The 24,608-nt window shown below is 40.6% G+C and overlaps 1 protein-coding gene across 1 annotated transcript; it reads right to left on the reverse strand.

The window, feature by feature from the left end:
- Positions 1-698: 698 nt before the first annotated feature.
- Positions 699-22,971, reverse strand: EIF3J (eukaryotic translation initiation factor 3 subunit J). Its single transcript, XM_007169683.3, has 8 exons — positions 22,811-22,971; positions 22,621-22,724; positions 11,748-11,805; positions 11,151-11,242; positions 6,587-6,701; positions 3,900-4,061; positions 2,128-2,201; positions 699-1,780 (listed from the first exon to the last, which is right to left on the reverse strand). The coding sequence occupies exons 1-8, from the start codon at positions 22,845-22,847 to the stop codon at positions 1,649-1,651; spliced, it is 774 nt and encodes a 257-aa protein (XP_007169745.1). The 5' UTR covers positions 22,848-22,971; the 3' UTR covers positions 699-1,648.
- Positions 22,972-24,608: the final 1,637 nt, after the last annotated feature.

Genomic DNA, 24,608 nt, shown 5'->3' on the forward strand with positions numbered 1-24,608 from the left:
TTTACACAGTTAAGGAACAGATGATACATTTCCATTTATTAGAAACTGATCTCTATAATAATTTTAAATTCAGTGTATGTCATTATCACTGCTAAGGAAATCTTAGCCCTTGTCTGCCTTAAAACAATCTTTATTGGCTGTAATTATTGCTGTGTAGTCACTGCTTTCTGTTAATTCCTCAAATCATTTAGATGGTCCTGTCTTCCACTTAGTGGTCTACACAGCTTTGATTGAGGCTCCTAATTCCTGTGTAAGAGAAATTTAAAATATTTTTTGCTCTGTCCCTACTTCTGATTCTGTGGCAGTTTCAAAAAAAAAAGACTCCAACCACAGATTTGGTTAAATTGATTAAAAGAAAATATATAATACAGACGATCACTCTATCTCTGCTTACAGCCACAACCTGAGTTATAAGTTCAATTAACTCCAAATAAATAGTTCTTCTAGGTACTTAATTAGGCCTTAGTATCTAAACAACCAAACAATTTCCCCAAATAAATAAGAAAAGGAAGGCAGCTCTATGCCTTTGTTGCTCTAGGGTGACACTATTAAGGACCTCACAAATCATTTTTGTTTTAAAACTACATCTACTCATCAAGCACTTATTAAGCTTTATAAGTATACAGAGAACTGTAGTCCCAAGAGCTTTGTTCTTTACTCTCCAAAAATATCTCTTGGGAGGTAACACAAAATTTAAGTCCTCACAATAGTGACTTTATTAAATTAGTTGCTTTATAAAACATTGCAGATGTCATAATTGTTAACATAACAATTTACCAAACTGTAGTTAAGTGGCGCAGTTTGCTGAACACGTTTTATAAAGGAAAGGAAATGCCAAAACCCTGTTAAAGCTGATCCACTGCAGCCTCAGAGAACAAAGGAGATTTGTTTCTCAGACACTTAAATCAATCAGACAACTAAAATAATAGGTAAGGAGTTTCCCTCCCCCATCTGAAGCACTCCATCAGCAGAATAGTCTGATAAATAGAAACTAGACAGTCTGTGCATTCAAGAGATTCCACAACTTGGTAATGCAATAATGGAGAGGTTTACCTTCTTCAGCTTCAAAGTTGGAGGGTTTTGGTCATTTAATTTTTAAGTATCAAACTAGTGCTTTTCAGCCGCCGTATCTTCACTCTGAGATAAGCAGTCTTCTTCACAATGTATTTTTAATATCCTCACGCTCAATTTTAAGACAAAGCAACTTTAATACTAGGTGCACACCACATGCCCTTGCAGCAGACTGCTTTTCTTGACAAGTTATGAAGTAGTTCAAGGAGGTATGGTTAAGGCTGTATTACTGAATGGTGCTGGTAACTACACAATTTTTTGTCATGTTGCAACCTTTGTTTCCAATTTAGTGACTGCTGCTATGGAATCAGATAGCAACAACAACAACATTATTAGGTCTGTTTTTTTAAACTATGATTTAGTAGCAATGGAGGTTCCCAATTTTAACCCCTTGGCAGCAAGATCCAAGTTCCCTCATTTGCACATTAGCACCTAAGTGTCAAGGGGTTAATAACCAGCACAAAAGATACTGCACTTCTGATTGTAGCATTTGGCAGAACTGAAAGGAAAGGAAGTTGTGCTACATGTTGAAGGGATTGTGGGCAACAGAAAGAAGACACCAGGAGAAGATAAAACGTCACATGAAGTCTTCAAAATCTTGTACATATCCTCCATCATAACCACCATAATCTGCCAGATCATCTTTCATGGTAGCCTTTAATCCCCCTCCGGGAACCACACCTTTCTTCTTCTTTTTGGCTTTGCTTTGCTGAAGATAAAAAGAGAATTAATTCATGAGATTTTATCTACTATGGGCATCTTATATGGTACAGCAACCCTCATAGAGTCAACAAAGCTCTGCTTCCAGAAAAACCTTAGTTCTCTAAGGGAGATCCCACACCTGACCCAGAGAAATTTCTATTATTAATTCAGAAAAACATGGAACATGTCTGTAAACAAAAGGATGGTAATGGCACTCATACTCCTGTTCTATTCCAATATAAATGGTATTGGTGAATTGCTTGATTTCTCAGGCTCCTACTACACTTGTTGAGAATATTATGCCTATACCCCGATCCTTGTGTAATACACATTTCCCACGCAGCTAGCTCTTACCTTTTCTTGCTTCTGTTTTTCACTGCAAAGTACAGTCAATGAATTGGTAATCTTTTTCAAGTCATCAATTTCCACTAAAAAAAAACCATACCAGTAATTTTTAAGCATTTTGTAAAATACGTAAAAGCAAAATATACATTCTTCCACAGTGTTATGAGAAATCTAATTTGTCCATCATTAACTTCGGTAACTTGGAAAGACTATTAATTTCTCCTGTTTAACATAACACGATGGAGAATCATTCAGTCTATGGTTAGGCTCACAGATCAGAACTGTTTAAAGTAAAATGGCAAACTCAGCAACAAAAATTTATAATAAACTGTAATTATAATGACACTGCTCAACCAGAGAGAAACTAGAAATGTCTTTATAGCTCACAGTGCTCCCTACCATTTTTCCTTATCCGGTCTAAATACGCAGAGAATAACCATGACTTGTGGAAATAAACATCCTTGATGCTCAGTGAGGAGTATCTGAATGAATATGTAACGACAATTCTTAAACCTACAGATGATAACTCCCCACCCCTTGGGGGTCTCCATTTTCTAGCATAGGAACGAGAATGAAGATGGTAGTTATCTCAGAAATCTAAGTGCCCCACCAGGAAATAAGCCCATTTAGTGGACAACACATCCTTCCATCCTTATAAAAATATAAAGCTGGAAACAGACATGAGTTTTTAGCTACCCAAAAAAGTGTTCAGTCTGGTTAGAGAGCACCTTCAAAAACAGTAAAAATAGTATATGGAAAATAAAATACCAACTATGGGTATATCACTGATCAAATTCAGAACCTTCAGCTTAGTAATAATTTCCCAAAGAAAACCTAACTTAAAATTCATTGTGTAGGGACTTCCCTAGTGGCGCAGTAGTTAAGAATCTGCCTGCCAATGCAGGGTACACAGATTCAAGCCCTGGTCCGGGAAGATCCCACATGCCGTGGAGCAGCTGAGCCCATACTCCACAATTACTGAGCCCACATGCCACAACTACTGAAGCCCGTGCGCCTAAAGCCTGAGCTCCGCAACAAGACAAACCACCACAATGAGAAGCCCGTGCACCGCAAGGAAGAGTAGCCCCCGCTTGAGGCAACTAGAGAAAGCCCGCGTGCAGCAATGAAGACCCAACGCAACCAGATTAATTAATTAATTAAAGGGGAAAAAAAAACCCTCATTGTGTAGAATTTATTTTTCTCAATCTTAAAAACAGCGAACACTAGCAAAAGCATCCTTCCCACCTTAGTGCTATACCACCCCGGGTTGTCACCCCCATATCCCCTGCCCCTGAAATATATGGCTCAGAGCATGAAACCAAACCCATGGACCCAGAGAATGGGTGCCAGCTCTCTTGAGCAACTTGCATCTGGTCATGGGCTTCCTCATTTATAAAATGAACAGACACTCACTGTGGTCTCACTCAGGCTCTAAAATTCTGTATGATTTTCCCCAAAAGACACTTCGCTAGCCGCCGCCTCCAATGTATAATTAGATGAAATAAGAAACTAGTGTTTTATCAGCTGTTGTGCCAACAAGCACAGATGTCTCTTTGGGAAGCCACTGTAAAAACACTCAGAAGGCACCCTCAAAAAACAAAAACAAAACCGCTCAAACTCAATGTATATCTGCAGAACAACACTCCCAAGCTAACTGCTAAAAAGCAAATCTTAAATATATTAGAGCATCCCCTCCCCTCGAAAGTCAATCTCCATCCTCCTAAGTATGATGTGCCCCTACTTAAATCCATTCACAGAGGCCAGAGATTAGAATTACTTACATGAAATACACACATCTCGAACTAAGGCTTCCAAAAAACTGGCATAATACAGTGATTTTTCGTACTGTGTAATTTTATCTTTTAGTAACTTTCCAAACTCTGTGAAGTCATCCCTTGAAGATGGGTTCATAGCATCTATTCCATAAACTGTATTAATAACACCTGTAGGAGAAAGGGGACACAGAAAATATCAGAAAGATTTTTTTAAAGTTTAGAAACTAATTAGATACCTGAATAACCCTGTTATTTCATTCTAAAACAGAGGTTCTTAACCTGAGTCTACTGAAATCCTTGGACAGAATTCAAATGGTCTGTACATAATTACTGTATCACAGGTTATTTCAATATTTTGATACCTATTTCAATATAACAGGTTTCCTTTGTAAGTAAAATCCTGTGTATTTTATGCATTTAAAAACAGTATATTAAGAAGGGGCCCAAAGGCTTCACCAGACTGCCAAAGGAGTCCCTGGCACAAACGCGATGCTCTTAAAGCATCTGTCCAAGAACAGCCCACAGAAAAGTTGGGAGAGAAAGAAAAAAGCAAAGCAAACGAAGATGGTTCCTGTGAAAGTATCCAGCTAACTACAGAAGCTAAATAAGAGCAAACCATGTGTTAAATCCCAATAGAAAAATTAATCTGGCCTAAAAGGATTCTAGGCAATTAGACACTATGCTTCTGTATACTCCTCAATTATCAAGTAAATTAGTTAACATTGATCCAGTACTTTAGTATGAGAAACACATTAAAATCCTATTAACCAAATGATCACTGTATGAATACATATTTTTGCCTTTTAATCTATAATTGGTGTCCCATCTTAGAATTTATTACCACATAAACCCTTCCCTTTAATAAACACATGGGTGGCTTTTACCACGCCACAAAGACAGGACAGTGGCCAAGTGCTCTCTGTAATGAGATGAGTGTGGTTAAGACATGCCAAGCACTCGCCAGTGGAGCATCCATAGCAACTCTTGAGATTGCTAAAGACCCACTGAGAGATAAGGTCATACTTCCAGTGAAAAGGAGAATGATCGCTACAGTCAGCCTGCTTGATCCATTTTAAAGAAGAAGGGTGGGGGGGGGGGTGGAAATCAAAATAACTAGATCCTTCTTGGCTCTAGGTTTCATTTAAAAGTTATTTAACTGTTTCAGGACTTCCCTGGTGGCACAGTGGTTGAGACTCTGCACTCCCAATGCAGGGGGCCCGGGTTCAATACCTGGTCAGGGAACTAGATCCCACAGGCATGCTGCAACTAAGGGTTTGCATGCCGCAACTAAGGAGCCTGTGTGCCGCAACTATGACCCAGCACAAGCAAATAAATACTGAAAAAAAAAAAGTTATTTAACTGTTTCAACACAACATTCTACTCTGAAAAGCACTCAATAGACAATAACAAACTTGGTTAAATGAAGTGAGAACTTTAATTATTTCTCTGACCATGTTTCTTACATTACCCTCTGTGCCATGTAACTATCCCCCTGGAACACTCTGAACTTATTATCTGTTTACAGAATCCTGAACATATCTTTTATCGTACACACTAACCACAGCTGCAGGCATGGCACACAGAAATGGAAGTCCTCTAAAGACAGGGCATGGTGAAGGCCAAGAAGGGGTACAGAAAGAAAGGACCCTGAGCACAAGAAGGCACAACCAAAGCTGAATGCCCCACTGGGACCAGCATACTATTGTCTAAATCTTATCCAGACATAAGACAACAGGACAGTCCTACAGTCAGTTCAATATTTAAGTCTCAAGCTACAGACTTCACATTTCATCCAAATTTCATCCAGCTGATACATTTAAAGCAGCAGTATACTTTATTTGGGTCCAATGACTTTTTATCTTTTTTTTTTTAACATCTTTATTGGAGTATAATTGCTTCAAAATGGTGTGCTAGTTTTTGCTCTATAACAAAATGAATAAGCTATACATACACATATATCCCCATATCTCCTCCCTCTTGCGTCTACCTCCCACCCTCCCTATCCCACCCCTCTAGGTGGTCACAAAGCACCGAGCTCATCTCCCTGTGCTATGCAGCTGCTTCCCACTAGCTAGCTATCTTACATTTGGTAGTGTATACATGTCCATGCCACTCTCTCACTTCATCCCATCTTACCCTTCCCCCTTCCCGTGTCCTCAAGTCCATTCTCTACGCCTGCGTCTTTATTCCTGTCCTGCCCCTAGGTTCTTCAGAACCATTTTTTTTTTTAGATTCCATATATATGTGTTAGCATACGGTATTTGTTTTTCTCTTTCTGACTTACTTCACTCTGTATGACAGACTCTAGGTCCATCCACCTCACTACAAATAACTCAATTTCATTTCTTTTTATGGTTCAGTAATATTCCATTGTATATATGTGCCACATCTTCTTTATCCATTCATCTGTCAATGGACATTTAGGTTGCTTCCACAATGACTTTTTATCTTAATCATCTTTTATACAATACTCAAAATAAATTATTCAAAAATCTGAACATGTATCTCACTCTACCTTAAGTAATGAAATCTCAAATATAAACAAAAGAGATTTAAAACTGCTTTCTACTATCTAAATTAGCCAGTATCATGTTTCTTCAAAAAAGGTGTTTTCTGAATTTTCGTGACTAGTAAGACTTCCACGGTGTTCACCTGGAACTTCAATACTGCACTGTTATCACACCCCCACTTACCAAAAGTTTCTTTCGCTAATTCGAGGTCTGACTCTTCCTGTAATTTCTTTAGCCGCAGTTTATCTGCTAATTGTTCGTCTGGTGTTAGCGCTTTAGATTCTTCAGGTTCTTCTAACTAAAATGAGACAGCAATGAAGTTTTAAAAGGGCTGGGATTATAATGGACTCAGAACATTTCTGTATTGTATGAATTTTTTTTCTAGACACATATAAATAATAGTAAACACTTATAAAGTGTTTACTGTATTTCAGGCATTCTTTTAGATATTCTTATCCCAATTTTACAGGAAAAAAACCTGAGGCACAGAGAGGGTAAGCAACCTGCCCATGGTAACAGAAGGTTAACTCAGGTGGTCATGTGACAGAGTTCAGATTTGAAGACTGGGTTTATTTTATAGTAATTTTTTTAAATTAAGGAATTGAAATTGCAGACAAGTTGAAAATGGCACTCTCACATACTGTGGCTAAGACTGTATATTGAAACAACCTTTATGGGTAACTTGGTAATATTTATCAAGTCTTAAAAATATTCTTATATGCTTTAATCAAATAATTCCACTTGTAGGTATTCATCTTAAGAAACCAAAGCTGCATACAAATATTTAACCAAAAGGAGGTCAAATGGGGTATTATTCATAATATCAAATAAATTTAGAGGTGACCTGAATGTTCCACAACAGAATGGTTAAATAAAGTAGATGGCACATCCATGTGACAATACAATGTAGACAGAAGAAAATGTTTTTTCAAAGAATCAGAAAAACATTTCCCCCCTATTTATCTTTTTGTTCCACTTCTCTGAGATGACAGTTAACAGTTTAGTTTATATCCTTTCTATATACTGTGATATAATTTTCTACAACAAATATGTTACTACAAGGGGCTATCTTTGATAATATTTATCAAAGTGGGAAAAAGATGAAGGGAATTTGTGCCATTCATGGTTACCCATGCCTGTGCAGTTCGACGAGTTCGATTCAGAAGTCCACTTCTGAAACAGACCACATTTTATTTCTCATGGAGAAGATGAAATAAGGTCATGATGCCAAGTTAGGAAATCTCAGAACACTTTCTCGAAAGAAAAAGGTTTCAAATATCTCAATTGTTTTAGTAGACATAAACATCATTAAGTATTTCCTGCATCAAAATTGAATATATCTTAACTCAATACTTGACCTAAGATAAAATTAATTTACTCAAACTAAGGTTTCTTTATGTTGGAGACTAATATCAAGATACAACAAAATAAGTATAATTCTAACTTCAATGACCAAGAAAGATCAAATCAATACAACTTCTTAGACTGAGCTGTAAGAATCCATTGCTTGTTCTGATCATATAAACACACATGTAGGGACTTCCCTGGTGGTGCAGTGGTTAAGAATCCGCCTGCCAGTGCAGGAGACACGGGTTCGATCCCTGGTCTGGCAAGATCCCACATGCTGCAGAGCAACTAAGCCCGTGTGCCACAACTACTGAGCCTGCGCTCTAGAGCCTGCGAGCCACAACTACTGAGCCCACGTGCCACAACTACTGAAGCCTGTGTGCCTAGAGACCATGCTCCACAACAAGAGAAGCCACCACAATGAGAAGCTCGCACACTGCAATGACGAGTAGCCCCCGCTCGCTGCAACTAGAGAAAGCCCTCATGCAGCAACAAAGACCCAACGCAGCCAATAATTAATTAATTAATTAAAAAACACACATGTAGGTATTTTTAGATATACAAATTATTAAAAAGAATCTAAAATGTTCCTGACTTGGGGGAAACAGACATTCTCACACACTGTTGGCCATGACAATTTGCTACTAAAAAGGAATTTTAGTAGCTGATTCCAGGCCTAAGGGAGTTTACCAGATAAGCTGGGCATTACATTTTTTTCTTTTAATTTTTATTTATTTTTGGCTGCATTGGGTCTTTGTTGCTGCACGCAGGCTTTCTCTAGTTGCGGTGAGCGGGGGCTACTCTTCGTTGCAGTGTGCGGGCTCTCATTGCAGTGGCTTCTCTTGTTGCGGAGCACGGGCTCTACGTGTGCGGGCTTCAGTAGTTGTGGCTTATGGGCTCTAGAGCGCAGGCTCAGTAGTTGTGGCGCATGGGCTTAGTTGCTCTGCAGCATGTGGGATCTCCCCAGACCAGGAATCGAACCCGTGTCCCCTGCATTGGCAGGTGGATTCTTAACCACTGTGCCACCAGGGAAGCCCCAGGCATTACTTATTGTGCCAGAAAAACAAGGAACCCTTCAAAGACTAATGGAGTTCTGTCAAAAGGATGAAGATAGGAACAGCTTAAAGGGACCCCTACTGTCCAATGTTGGAACAATTTCAGCATCAAAAATAATCACTGTGGGCTTCCCTGGTGGCGCAGTGGTTGAGACTCTGCCTGCCAATGCAGGGGACACGGGTTCGAGCCCTGGTCTGGGAAGATCCCACATGCCGCGGAGCAACTGGGCCCGTGAGCCATAATTACTGAGCCTGCACGCCATAATTACTGAGCCTGCGCGTCTGGAGCCTGTGCTCCGCAACGAGAGAGGCCGCGATAGTGAGAGAGGCCACGATAGTGAGAGGCCCGCGCACCGCGATGAAGAGTGGCCCCCGCTTGCCGCAACTGGAGAAAGCCCTCGCACAGAAACGAAGACCCAACACAACCATAAATAAATAAATTAAAAAAAAAATCACTGTATCTGAATGAAATGTATAAAAACCTGTAAGTCCATAAATTTACTCAAAAAGAAAAAATTAAAACCCACAAAATCCCTCATTTTTCACCACTTAAAGTTATTACACCCCCTCCTTACTCTGAAAATTGGCAATTAAAAGAAAAGAAGCTTTTACATTTTCTAATACAAACCATATCCAAAGTAACCAAATAGCAAAAAGGAAAAAAAAGCCAGCCAATAAAAAAATGGAAGAAAAGTCATAGAATGAAAAACCACCATTCTGCAATCCCTTAAGAAATAATTAGGCAATGATCATCAATGACACTAAAACTACTGGGTGACAAGTTGATGTGAAACTGGATTACCTGTAAGAAGAAATATGTAATTAATTTTACAACAGAAGGATCAGACTGTCACCAACTTAACCCAGTAATCAATTTTAGCATCACTAATAATAGGACAACATTACATGACTCCTGATGTGTGTGATGCAATATGAAGCATACAGCATTACCTCTGAAGTATTCCAACCAAAAATGTTTAATCTGAATCCAATCAAACTTTCAGACTTCACCACCAAGTTACAGGAAATTTTAACTACGAAGAAGCAATAAGACAAATCTAGAAGGTGGGGTGTTCTACAAGACAACTGCCCTACTCTCTTCAATAAGTCAATGTCATTTTAAAGAGAAAGACATACACTCTAAGAGACGTAGGATACATTAACAACAAAGTAAATGCAAGGTCCTTGTCTGAACAAACCATATGTAAAAACATTTTGGGACAATTAAAGAAATGTATATAAACTGAGTATTAGATGATGTTAAAAAATTATTGTTCATTACATTAGGAAAGTAATCATGTGAGAAACATTCTTGCTTTTTCAGAGATGTATACTGAAGTATTTAAAGGTAAAATGCATAATGTTTGTTATTTATTTGATTATATTTTAGCAAAAAAAGAACAGATGAAGTATGGTAAAATATTAACAACTGTTAAATTTAGGTAATTTGTATGATTATCCATCATGCTATTTGCTTGAAATTTTTCTTAATGAAAAGTCAAGGGAATTCCCTGGTGGTCCAGTGGTTAGGACTGGGCATTTTCACCGCGGGGGCCCAGGTTAAAAATAAAATAAGAAAGCTCGCCATGATCTATGGCAAGATTTCCATGATATATTAAATAAAGCAAGGTGAAAACTATAAAAATTGGGAGGAATATGACTATACAGTTGTATACAAATGTACAAAGTCACCTTGGAGACATCATAAACCAATATTTACTTATGGGATAGAGGGAGAGAAACAGGACAAATGAGTGAAGAGTTGGGAGTGCTTCTTAATACCATTCTGATTTTTGCATCATGTAAATGTGTTTTCTATTCAAAAAGCAAGTAAATTAACACAAAATTCCTGATCTTGCTCCAAATAATCAAGAACAAAAACATTTATACAGCACATGGCAGAGAAATGGACACTTTCTGTATTCACTCAAAATGTACACTGCAAAAAAAAAAAGACTAATCACAGCTAGAGAGAACTGCAGGCACTGACAAAAATCACTGACTATGGTCACAACACAGTCATGTTCCCAAATGTCTGTGAAACTTAAAAAGGCATTCTAATAACATAAAGCTTCTGGGTTTGGTTTTTGCAAAAACCACAAATTCAGTTTGTTTGGGATCATCTTATCTGACGGTATCCATTTATAGTCCTTACAAAGCCCTTCAAATGATTAGGTAATATTGCCTATTAAGATACTGCACCGCTACTGATGTGAGAATTCTATATTTTAGAAAATAAATAGTACTTACTATTTATTAGGTAATATTAGGTAATACTGCCTGTTAAGATGCTGCACCACTACTGATGTGAGAATTCTGTATTTTAGAAAATAAATAGTACTTACCCTCTTTTTAACTTCTTCTTGCCTTTTCTTCTGCTGCCGTTCTTTCTCTTTTATCTTCTCTGCTGTTTTTTTCTTTTCTGAAATTTTTACTTCTGAAAGTAATGTTTTAATCAAAGTTATCTTGAATACTTGCCAGTTTATGAATGAGACAGACATGATACTTATATACTTCAAGATACCAAACCTCACCCAGCTCCAATTTCGTATGGTGATTTCCTGGCGAATAAGAGTAGGAAAGTTCTGGGACTCTTCCTTTCTCCTCTCTAATTTGACCCCTAAGATCCAAACATCTCCCTTCTTATTTCCCTACAGTCCTTTAGGCAGGACTTAGATCATTCAACTATGATGCCTTATCTTTTACTCTCTCCTTTAACAAAAACACTCAAACAGAAATTTGGCAGGTATCTAATCTGATTATGTTTTGAGGAGAGAGAAGAGATACAGGAAGAAGAGAATGAAGTGGGAATGGAAGGATGTTTGGTTTCTAAAAATAACCAAAATTTCCGATTTTGTAGGCATTTTCTCATTTGTCTTAACATAAGCATCAGATATTCACTAAGATATAAAACCAAAAATGGAAGAACCCCAATGGCTCACCTGGTTTTACTTCTGCTTCTTCTTTTTTTTCATCATCATCATCATCATCCCAGTTATCCTAAAGAAAAGGACCTCCGTTAATAATTCTTGCATGTTTACTTTTCCATGTGATCTTTATTATCAGCTTGTCTAACTCCACAGAAACAAGTTTGTTGGGGTTTTTTTTGGTGTTGCATTTAATTTCTAAATTAATTTTGGGAGAACTGACATCTTATAATGTTGAACTGCCCTAGCCAAGAAAAAGGGCTATCTTTCCATCTGTTCAAGGCTACCTCTGTATCTTTCAAGGAGTGTTTTAAAGTTTCTCTTAGAGGTTTTGCGCATTTCTCTTTAGGTTTATTCCTAAGTATTTCATCATCTCTGTTGCCATTGTAAATAGGTTTTTTTTTTCCTTTTATGTCCTCTAACCAGTTACTATTTTAGTATAGAAAACCTATGGGTTTTTTTATGTTAATTTTATATCTTGCTACCTTACTAAATTCATTTCACTTAAGTTAGTTCCATCATTGATTCTCTAGGGTTTTCCCAGGTATACTACCATATCATCTGCAAACAAGAGATAGCTTTATTCCTTCTTTACCAATTCGTGTGCCTCCACAGTTGATTTCTCTAACTGCACTGGCAAAACCTCTAGTACAGTGTGAATGAACAGTGGCAGAGAAAATGGACATCATTGCTTTGTTCTTCTCTTAATGGAAATGCCTCTAGTGTTTTCCCCATTAAGTGCTATGTACCCCACCACATTTATGCAGTAAAATTTAATCTTTTCTTTTATTCCCTCTGGATTCCAAGTCAATTAGAAAGTCTTTTTTTTTTTAATTTATTTATTTTATTTATTTATTTTTGGCTGTGTTAGGTCTTCGTTGCTGCACGCGGTCTTTCTCTAGTTGCGGCAAGCGGGGGCTACCCTACATTGAGGTATGCAGGCTTCTCACTGAGGTGGCTTGTCTTGTTGCGGAGCACGGGCTCTAGCCGCGCGGGCTTCAGTAGTTGTGGCTCGCGGGCTCTAGAGCGCAGGCTCGGTAGTTGTGGCGCACAGCCTTAGTTGCTCCGTGGCATGTGGGATCCTCCTGGACCAGGGCTCGAACCTGTGTCCCCTGCATTGGCAGGCGGATTCTTAACCACTATGCCACCAGGGAAGCCCAGAAAGTCTTTTCTTAAAGCAAGGAATTTTCTTCTAGAACATGTATGCTTTCATTGTTTTTTCATTTAGATCTCTGATCCACTGGAGGTTTTTCTTTTGTATGGTGTCAAGTATGGATCTAATTTTATCTTTTTCCAAATGGTTACCCACTGTCACAGCACCATCTATTGAAAAGTCCACCTTTCCAATATTTTCTAACTATAAATGGAGTATAATCTCTAAAAATTGTGAACCACTATGTTGTACACCTGAAACTTATAATATTGTAAATCAGCTATATCTCAATTTTAAAAAAAGTCCATCTTTGCCCTGTGATTTACCATATACTAAATTTTCTTAGGTACCTGGTCTATTTCTGTTTTCTATTCTATCCCACTGGTCTGTTGTCTCTTCACGTACCAGTACCTACTGTTTTGATTAGAGGCTTTATCGTATGTAAGCTGGGGCTAGTCACCCCTTGCAGGTTTTCAGGGTTTTTTTTTACTGTTTTCCTGGCCATTCTTGCACATTTGTTTTTCCATATGAACTCTTATATCAACTTGTCTAACTCCACAAAAAAGCTTCTCCATTAACAATTAAAACACAAGACAACCAAGCCAAAACTAACAGCCTCTCTTAAATAATTCACAGTTGTTTTAAATGAAAAATTGAGCAGTCTTTATACTTCTTACTTCCCCAAATGTAAAAGCATCCAACATTCTAGCTAATGGCTTGATTATTTCAAGCAATAGTCCATACAACACAACCCTGGTTAATGAATTAAATCTTTATAAAAATTTAAGCCCAACACTATAAATCAACTATATTTCAATTTTAAAAAATGAAATTAAAAAAAAAGTTAAGCCCAGTATTACAAGAGTCAAGAGCTGATCAACAGCTTCATGGAACCCACTCCCTAACTTGGGCGGGGCACTTTAAGGTGGATCTATACTCTGTCTTTTCTATGCCCAGCACAGTCACTGGGCTAAATATAAACCAATTATCAAACAATCTTCTAAAGGCTCCACAAAAGTCAGAAGGTTTAAGTTTAATAGAGAAAGACACAGCCCCGTGTTTAAATAGGCTTTAATCTATAGGTAGCCTGACCCCTGTCTCAACAACCGCCAGGCACACCAGGACACGTCACTGGAAGCTGAGCCACAGCATGGCAGGTGCAAAGCAGGAGGCCCTGACGCTACTGGAAGAGGCAGAGGCTGACTAATGTGCCATAACTAGGACACCAAGCTTCTGGTTTATAACAAGACAGGTCATAAATCTGAATCAGTCTAGGTATATAAACTAACCAAGCCTTGATTCTTAATAAAAATCTGTAAATCCAAAGAAATAAAAAATCCTAATTAAGGCTGCCATGGGGTCTGCAAGCAGTGGGAAGAACTTTGTACAAAAGCATTTTTATAATAACTTTACCTTCGCAATTTAACCCTTAGTTCATAGTTAACAAACAGCATGGGGGGCTTCCCTGGTGGCGCAGTGGTTGAGAATCCGCCTGCCAATGCAGGGGACACGGGTTCGAGCCCTGGTCCCGGAAGATCCCACATGCCGCGGAGCAGCTGGGCCCGCAAGCCACAATTACTGAGCCTGCGTGTCTGGAGCCTGTGCTCCGCAACAAGAGAGGCCACGATAGTGAGAGGCCCGCGCACTGCGATGAAGAATGGCCCCCACTTGCCACAACTGGAGAAAGCCCTCACACAGAAACGAAGACCCAACACAGCCATAAATAAATAAATAAATAAAATTTAAAAAACAAAACAAAACAAACAAACAGCATGAAAGCAAACCAGCTAGTCATCGTTTGAACATCTAAGACACTAGATTAGAAATTAGACAGCAAATGTTTATATTACCCTGCTGGTTTGCTTAAGTGCTTGTATCAATACACCATAGTACAAAAGGAACCAGAGAGCTAAGTATAAAAGTTAACTACTACCAGGAGTTTTTTGTCATTTTATTCTTCACAGAACACAGGAAAGCTGGGTCTGTGAGTGATGTGCTGCCTAGATGGTGCTTCAGATAAAAGGACCATCTGCTTACTTCCAGGGGATGTTTACTTATAACTCCCCACTAATAACAGTGATGATGATAATAATAACAATAGATAGCATTTACTGAGGGCTTACTTTGCACCAAGCACTGTGCAACGTACTTTATGTTTTATTTTTACTTTTTAAATTTTGGCTGCACAGAGAGGCTTGTGGGATTTTAGTTCCCCAGCCAGGGATTGAACCTGGGCCCTTGGCAGTGAGAGCACGGAGTCCTAACCATTGGAAAGCCAGGGAATTCCCCAAAGGACTTTACATATAGTAACAATTAACCCTCACAAAAGTTCTGTAAGTAAGGTGGTGTTATCCCTACTTTACATATAAGTACACTAAGGCCCAGAGATAGCTATCCCACAATCTGAATGGAAAAATAATGAAGGAACCTGTTTTGAACAGTCCAAAGTTCCTTTAAAGCGTCATATTAAACATGACTTCTTAACTGAGTGCTGAAGTATAAAATAAATGTCTGGGAACTAGGTCCCTCCACACCAAAATCTGTTCTTTCAATTAGTTCTGGAATGAGGTCCCCTGGAATTTCAAGGAACCCCATATCAAAGAGAAGGGTTACAGTACATACTAAGATATGCCCAGCTACAACTATGTCAATTATTCATCTCAAATTGCCTGTGCTAGATTTCCACTAATTTTAACAAATGAGTCTAGCAGCCTCTGGTACTAGGAGGCCAAGAAGGGAGAGGTATAGCTGGAAATGAGCAGCTCCATCCCAGTAACTCCAACATAGAGAAACAGCACAACAGGGTAACATTTTTGTTCAATGCTGATGTGCCTCAGTTCCCTTTACCAGTAAAACATCCCCCCACCCATATCACTGCTCCTTCAGTATCTCATTTGCACTAACTCTATGCCCCACCCCTACCCTGCCCTGGTTTCCCTATCAAAGAATAAACCTTATTCCAGACAGTCATTACATTGTCCCATCAGTGCAAGCATAACAAGGCTACCTAGAATTCCACCACAGAATGGATTTTAGTAGCAAGAACAGTGGTTCCTATCAATAAGTCCTGGAAACAGCCATGACATCTGCTCCTCAGTTCATAAAAGGACCATGAAAGGCACCCTCACCCCAGACTGCTTGAAACAGTAATAACTGCCCTGAAGTTATTCCTATACTGAGGACAAGTTCCTAAAGAAGGAGCATAGTGATGTCAGCAAAAAGAGACTGGCCATACTTCCAAATAGATGCAATCCCAAAAGCAGAAGGCCAGGTAGCTTTCCCCCAGAACTTAAGAGTTTTTGCATCCTTAGTTATAAAAGTAAATGTATAAAAGTAGATGAATGTCTACATCTGCCCAATTTTCCATAAACATCAGGACTTTGTAAATGCTGACAATAAATTCAGATAAAATGTAAGAAGGGTTCCAAGAGAAACACCTAAAATGAACACTTAAAATAGGGAGTTAAGTCTATAATTTAGTAAGCCCTAAATGGTTGTTTTTGGTTCAAAAGATTACCTATAAATATCCAGTTACATTCTTTACCCAATTATCATTGGTAGCCAATAACTCTTCCAACTATAATATCCAATCTATCTCCAAAAGTATTAACCAGGCTGCTCTCCTAAAATGGCCAGCTTCCTTAGAAGAGAGGCTGTTGATAAACTACTCGCTTATCTATACTCATGTTCTACAGACACACACCCAGCATCATTTGAGCCACTTCTCTGAGAGATGGCTGCTTTTCAAGTTTAAAACCTGCTTCCCAATCAAATATGACTAAGAATTGAAAACATAACATAAAAAATTTAAACCCTGCTTTCTTTTTATTCTTAATAATGCAGCCAGTAGTTGGCCAGTCTGTCATTTTTATAATGTACAACTACAGAATGTCACATGCAATGAGAGAACACATTTAGGGCTGAAAATGTTTTCCAACTTAAGCAAGATATATTTATAGATCGTCAAATAGAAGTAGCTTCAAATGAGCAGTAAATTTCTTCTGTCCCATAGCAATAGCCCATTAACTAACATATACTCCTCCCCCTTTCTTTAGTTTGGTTTAGATAAAGCATAATCTCTTGCAGTAAGAGTCATTTACTGGTGTTCTGTAAGCTGTACCAAGCTGCTCTGAGAAGCCTCAGAACTCTGTAGTGAGCTCCTGCCATGGCTAGACCTGCCAGGAAAGTTTAGTTTTTAAAAGAAGCCCAAATATTCTTTCATCACCTCAAAACTATGATGGTCTCTGGAAGCCAAGGTACCTCTCAATAAATTCTACTTCACTTAATTCAATTCATTAAGTTTTTAACACCCTCCTATGGCTCAGCACTCTGCTAAATTCCATCTGAATGCTGACCTGTCTCATATTTGGAACTGTTATCAATTCTACTTTAAATTCCTGGCTAAGCTAGATCAAGAACAAGACACTGAACTCTAAACAAGTGGCTTATTTATTTTCAATGGTCCAGCATGACAAACATATTAGGTAAACATTTTTCAGTATTTTTTTTCTGTCTTTTAAATTCTTAAGATGTCATTTATTGTGTTTTTCTTTTAAAAAGGAAAAAACAAAAACAAAACAAAAAAGGTAAAAGGAGATTCAAATTGCAAAACAAAGGAGAATACAGAGGCACAAGTGGAGGAGTTGTTTACTCGATAGAAACAAGGTAGCCGAGTTTAATTATGGCGAACTGGGTAGGGGGCCTGGAGGGGGTAATGGATGCCTTATTGTAAAAATAACCGTCCTAACTAAACATGCTTCCTAACTAAAAACTTACTAGTTTATAAAAAAAACTGTCAGGGTATTGAAATGATATAATTGGTATTTTCTTCAAAATAATCTGGTTGGGGGAGGACAGCAGTAAGTGGGGATACAGAAGATAAAAGATTGGTCATGGTTTCTTAAAATTTTATTTTCCTTTATTTTATTTTTTGGCTGTGTCAGGTCTTAGTTGTGGCACGCAGGCTTCTCTCTAGCTGTGGTGTGCAGGTTCTCTCTCTAGTTGTGGCGCGTAGGCTCCAGAGTAGGTGGGCTCTGTAATTTGCAGCACATGAGCTCTCTAGTTGAGGCGTGTGGGCTCAGTAGTTGCGGCACGCAGGCTTAGTTGCCCCGTGGCATGTGGGATCTTAGTGCCCTGACCAGGGATCGAACCTGTGTCCCCTGCATTGGAAGGCAGATTCTCTACCACTGGACCACCAGGGAAGTCCCTGGTCACGGGTTTATTAAACTTTTCTTTCCACTTCTGTATGTGTTTAGAACTCGTAAGTTACACACACACACTTCCAGATACCCATTTCCTAGCAAAATGCCACCTTCTGAGAACTTCCCAGCAATCTCCAATTTCTTTGAAATACAGATCCCCTACTTCAGAAGTAATGTTTCCAACGCTTAAAAATGTCCTTACTCTGGTAGATTTAAACTATTAACCAGGATAGAATCCTAACAGACAGTTGAATGGGCACGATGAGGCAGGCAGTTTTCAACTAAGTCAGCTCTCTAGGATCTTTTAAAGAAATTCTGGGGGCTTCCCTGGTGGCGCAGTGGTTGAGAATCTGCCTGTCAATGCAGGGGACATGGGTTCGAGCCCTGGTCTGGGAAGATCCCACATGCCGTGGAGCAACTGGGCCCGTGAGCCACAGCTACTGAGCCTGTGCGTCTGGAGCCTGTGCTCCGCAACAAGAGAGGCCGCGACAGTGAAAGGCCCGCGCACGGCGATGAAGAGTGGCCCCCGCTCGCCACAATTAGAGAAAGCCCTCACACAGAAACGAAGACCCAGCACAGCCAAAAATAAATAAATTTAAAACCACTGCCTCTTCCCCCTTGCACCATGATGCAGTCACATTTAAAAAAAAAAAAAAAAAAGAAATTCTGTAATAACATTACAGAAGCAAATGTCTGAGACGCTTGATCACAGCCAGAAGTTTTCTCAAAACAAACTCTACACACTCTGAATAAATCTAGCTTCTAATCTGTTTTACTGAAATGATGGGATACTAGTAAAATGGAGTAAAAGTTGTATTGTTCCAGCTTGCAGTGGGTAGGTACTCACTGCCTTCTTTCTTTCTTTTTTTCCATGTATCTATTTGGCTGCGTTGGGTCTTCACTACTGCGCACGGGCTTTTCTCTCGTTGTGGCAAGCAGGGGCTACTCTTTGTTGCAGTGCACGGGCTCTAGGCGCACAGGCTTCAGTAGTTGTGGCACGTGGGCTCTAGAGAGCAGGCTCAGTAGTTGTGGCACACGAGCTTAGTTGCTCCGCAGCATGTGGGATCTTCCCGGACCAGGATCGAACCCGTGTCCCTTGCACTGGCAGGCGGACTCTTAACCACTGCACCACCAGGGAAGTCTGTGCCTTCTTAATCAACACAGCCTACACACCATTCCAGCAATGGGGAAGGAGTCCAGAGATATATGCCAAGCAAACAATTCCTCCCACTGCCTCTGCATAACATCAGAATAGTACAGAAAGGGAATATAAAGCTAATGTGACATGAAAGTACGCTCCCTAGTTCTCACCTTTTCACTGGGAAGAAGCATAGACTCCCCCCACCATGAATATTAAAAATTCTACAGTTTCACCTAAATGCACTGCCACTTTCAGATAGCTATTTGAAAAGTCAAGGGCAGCAAAATGCTATATCTACTGAAAGACAGTAAACTACTGAAGCAAGTTACTGTAACAAAGACCTCAGTTTTCCTTTCATTTCTCAGGACACTACAAATGACATTAAACCTATACTCTTAAAGGTTAAACACTAGATGCTGACATAAACTGAAGAACTTACTGTTTCTACATACCTTACTTTTGAAGGACTTTTCAAAAATTCACATACTGTATTATTTAAGGACTATGATTATTCGATCTCATGGAAACTAAACCTTGTTAGCATCTCCTTACAAAAGGATTAAACGCTAAAACATTAGAAATCAGAAATTTGGTATTATAGGTATCCCTCACTTTTTAAAGTTCACTTTATGCCACTTCGCTTTTTCGAATGACCTTCATTAATAACTGTGCTCGCTAAGTAAAAGAAATCCAAAGAGGATTTTCGCTTTTATTACAAGTGAAAATAGCATTTGTTTTTGCACTGAGCCATTATAGAGGCAGCGTGCACCCAAGCAGCAAGAGTGGCACCGCCAAGGCCAAGCTCCTTCTCCACCAAGCTGCTCAGCATCTCAGCATCAAGCTGTCATAGCTTTGAACTGTGTCTGCGAGCATCTGTGCTTTACCTTGATTCATCTTGTGCATTTGTTAGCAAGATGTGTCCTAAGGCAATTGCTTCTTTCAGCTTAGGGAAGGTTTCATAGGAATGCTCTACTTTCGGATAGCAGGGAAAACCTGTACTCAACTACCATTCAAAGTGACAAATTTCAACTCTAGATTGGTAACCTCTGAGCAAGCAAAAACTTGCTTGATAACCATGGTCATTCAGTTCAAAACAAAAAATTCACAGTAAACAGCCACCGTGGAGAGAACTTACTCCTACTGAGCTTAAGAAAGCACAAAAATAACCCCAGCTACTCGATCTAAACAGCCTAAAGATATTTTCCATTAGCCAGAAAAATATTCTCTCTTGCAGAGAGAGAGAATTAACATTTACTGAGTGCCTACCAAGTGCCAGGCAACTCTGCTTAATGCTTGACATATTATCTCATTTAAAGTGCAAAATAACCCTCTGAGGTAGCTTCTGTAATGACAAGATCGGGAAATGGAAGAGAAAAAAAAAGGATTAAAAAACTGGTTCATGACCATAAACAGAAAATGTCAAGGCAAAAATATAGATCCAGGTCTGTCTATTCCAAACTACTAGGAATCAAACTACTCCATGAACACCTTATCTTGGAAATCTTGGAGAAACTCAACAGAAATAAACCAGCATTTCAACGTGGAAATAAAATGGACAAGTTCAGCTTTCTACTCCAATATCAACTTCAAAGTTTATGTAAAAGAAATAAGCTACTTGTATAAAAGAAAGAAATTCTGCACTAAAAGAGTGCAAAGAGGCGAGATGACCTTTAGGGTACATAAGATTTACCTTTTTGTAAATAAGATTTACAACTTATAAATCTCCAAAATTAGTTCCAAGTGGTAAGAATTATATTTATCAGGATTGACACCATTTAGATACAATAGTTTCAGTCAGGCTTCTTCATGATATCAGTCTAGACTACTTCATTCAAACTTCATTTTCTGGTAATTCTTTTCTGATTTCTCTAGTCGTTTCTTCTCACTTATTCCCAATTTTCATAACAGATGTCTTAACTCCTACATCCACTCTGCACAGAAAAAGTGAAAGGACAAATCTGAACTAAAGGCTCAAAACAGAAAATCTGCTACAATGTAGGGAGGTAACTAATATCTTGCAATGAGGCTGATAACACAATCCATTCCCATGTCTATACAACATTTAAATGAAGCATTTAAGTATCTTCACAATAGTATTGCTCATTTATTAACCCCAAGATTTGCAAAGCTCAGGTCATTCCTGAACCTCAGGCTGTTCAATGAATTGGACATCCACCTCATCAGACTCAGGTAAAATGGGTAAAATGTAACAAAAGCAGTATTAACACAAAATTCAGAGTGATTACCTAGCTTAAATTTTTTTCAACCCAAGCAGAAGGATTTGTAGGGTTGTTAGCATGAGCTGAAGGGTAGAAGTTAGAAGAGTAAAACATTCACTAAATGAATCGAAACCATAAAAAACCATTTTCCAACTCATACTAAACTTTATCTTCACAAAAATAAAAAGATTTTGAGAACTCTGTTAATAAGAGTCTTAACATTCTGTGCTTGAGACTTTTGTAGCTACCTGAAAAACAAAAACGAATGCAGTAGGCATAATGTCATCTGAAGCTGCATCTAAAGCCCCCAGGAGTTCTCAAAAACAAACGAAGATGGTAAATCGGGTTCAAATCTACAAGGCATAGGAAAAACAAACCACCACCAAAAAAACACAAAACACTGACTCCCTCGTCTTCTCCAACCACCAAATCTTCACTATTCCCTTACGCGTTCGTGTGTAGATGAATAATAGGTCGCTGTGTGGACTACCCAGGTTTCTCATCACTAATTGCTAGCTATCTCAGTACTCAGTTCATCCTTTTACCACAGGATGCAAGAAGGGAGGCTAAAAATTACTGCATTTGTGTGGGGAAATAAAAAAAAGTGGCTGAAATTAAACCACAATATTTCACTCATTTAACACCTCAAACAAACTCTACAAATGGGCCTTCGGGGATATAAATGAGTTATTGGCCCCGGGGAGACCTGAGCTTGAAAGGGCAGGTGGGTTGCAAGACTTTCCATATGGGATAAGCCAGGGGCTCCATTCTCAGCTTCCCAGTCTCATCCCCGCGAGCAACTCCGGACCGCGAAGTTTGCACGTGGGCCGGTCCAGCCCCTGCTGTCACCTCCCGTCCCCAGTTGGCGGGTGGGTTCCAGGCCGGAGAGCAGACCTTCAAAGAAGGGCTGGGCCCAGGGCTAAGGCTAGGGCTGGGGCCGGCGACTCGTCAGGGAAGTTCAACAGACCACGCTGCCCGCCTCCGGCCCATATGGCCGGCGAAAGGAGGGGAACAGGGCACCGCCAGGCCCTACGCTCCCGCCTAGACCCACGGCCCGCAGGCCCGGGCGGCGCCCCTGGGCCCACAGTCCGTCCGCCCGCCCGTCGGCGGGCAACTCTGCCCGCGACGGCGCCAGCCCGCTCCAACACTGCTTGCAGCCCCGGCCCGCACCCACCTTGACGTCCTCGTCCTCGTCCTCGCCTTCCCAGCGGTCCCCGCCGGCGGTGCCGCCGCCCCCCACCTTCCGCACCGGGTCTTCCACGGAGAACGTGTCCGCGTCTACGAAAGAGAGCGAGCCACGTTAATGCCTGCCTGGGCGTGGGGCCAGCGCCGGCCCGGGCCCTGCCCCCGGAACTTCTCCTCACCCCAGGAGTCGGAGTCCCCCGCCGCTGCCGCCGCCATCTCGAGCCGGGTGTAAGCGTGTGCGAGTAGAGAGCGAGCAAAGAGTTAGCGCGGCGGAGGTGACTCACTGGATCTGCTCTCGTTGGCCGGCGCAGGGCACGCTGGGACCCTGGCTGACTGAAAGCCAGGGCCCAGGCCCCGCCCCTTCTGGCGGCTGCTGGGGCGACGTGCGCGCGGGCCGGAAGGGGGCGCGGAATGCGGCGGGCGAGGCGGAGCGTCCTGTACTCCACGCCCCGGGGAGGTCCTGTGGGCTAGTGGGGTGGGGAGAGAGGAAGCGGCAGAGGGAAGGCACCCAATCCTGGGCCCTGGGAAGGAAATGTAAGTGCGAGGAAGTTAGCAGGGCGGTACCTTGCCTGGCGCTGGGCTCTCGCCTGCCCTCTCCACCCCTCCCCTGCCAACCCCATCCGCGCCCCTACCTGTCGGATGCGCCATTCCTCTGGTCACACGGATCGCCACTCGCTGCCGCTGGCTGATACCTAGGAGACCCACAGCCTCTCCACGCCTCACTCAGAAGCGGGCTCTGAACTCCACGCCCACCTGTGGGGGCGGTGGATTGGCCTCCCAGATCCCTGGAGGGCGCGGTTGCGCTGGGCGAGGTGGGGTCCCTCTGGAAGCCGGGGTACGCAGGGCTCCCGGGAAGAAGCGAGCGGAGAGGGCTGAGCTCCTGGCAGCCTTCCTAGCCAGGGTGCTCAGAGTCAGCTCCTGGCACACTTGCCTCCAGTTCGTCACGAAGGGATCGAAGGCAGCCCCCAGTGCTCAAGGATTTTCCCTTCCTTTGAGCTCCTTGAAGCCAATACATGATTCATTATTTCGCAGAATAATTTCGGAACTCGGTCTGTGCTAAGCATAAACTCTAGCCTTGCCCTAAAGGAGCGCACAATCAAGTAGCAAAAATAGACATGTAAACAAATTTCGACGCAGTGCGATGACCGCAACAAAAAGAAGCATTGCGAGGTTAAATGTAAAAGGGTAACATTAACCGCGGGGGGCGGGCGGGGAGCTGTAGGCTACATGAAAGGCTTCGGGAGGGTAAGCACTGCAGTAACGAGTTTTAAAGACCAAGTGAAATTTGCTCCAGTGCATTTCCAGTAGAAAGATTGCATGTGATCCCTGATCTGACTGAATGGCGCAATTGGAGATAAGCTGAACAGGTAAACTGATCGTAATAAAGGGTTTAAGATGGGTTAACCTTCACTCTGTCCTTTGGGCCATTGGGCTCCACTGCAGGATTTTCAGAGGCGTGCAGTTTCAGATATTTTTATTTTGTTTTTGTTGTTTTCTTAATTTATTTTATTTTATTTTTTTTTCTTAATTTATTTTTGAATATGTAACACGTACTTGGTACAACGTTCAGGTTATAAAAGGGTATACACAGTGATCAGCCATTCTGTTTTTTCTGGTGGCAACTATTGTTTCCCACTTCTTGTGTACCTTTTCAGAGTCTACAAATAGTACACATTTTATAAAAGATGGTCTTCCAAAAGATATCCTACAGCCCACTTACTCAAAGTTTGCTCCTGATCAGCAACACCTGGGAGCTTGTCAGAAATGTAGAATCTCAGACCCCATCCCAGAATCAGAATCTGCCTTTTAACAAGATCCTCAGATGATTGTATGTTAAAGTGTGAGAGGCAATGCTATACAGCCATCCATTTATAAAGAGGGATTGGAAGGAGGCAAGACAGAAGGCAAGGAAAGACTAGAATGTAAGGTCCCTAGGGCACAATCTGTCTTTTATTAACAGTTATATCTCCAGCATTT

This window comes from Balaenoptera acutorostrata, chromosome 3, assembly GCF_949987535.1.
Source record: "Balaenoptera acutorostrata chromosome 3, mBalAcu1.1, whole genome shotgun sequence".
Lineage (NCBI taxonomy): Eukaryota > Metazoa > Chordata > Mammalia > Artiodactyla > Balaenopteridae > Balaenoptera > Balaenoptera acutorostrata.

Excerpts from the sequence above, each read along its gene's own strand:
- EIF3J (XM_007169683.3), bottom strand. The coding sequence starts at position 22,847 with ATGGCGGCGGCAGCGGCGGGGGACTCCGACTCCTGGG. Across the intron at positions 11,806-22,620 it reads ACGAGGACGAGGACGTCAAG|GATAACTGGGATGATGATGA; the intron begins GTGGGTGCGGGC and ends CCTTTTCTTTAG. Across the intron at positions 1,781-2,127 it reads AAAAACAGAAGCAAGAAAAG|CAAAGCAAAGCCAAAAAGAA; the intron begins GTAAGAGCTAGC and ends TTTTATCTTCAG.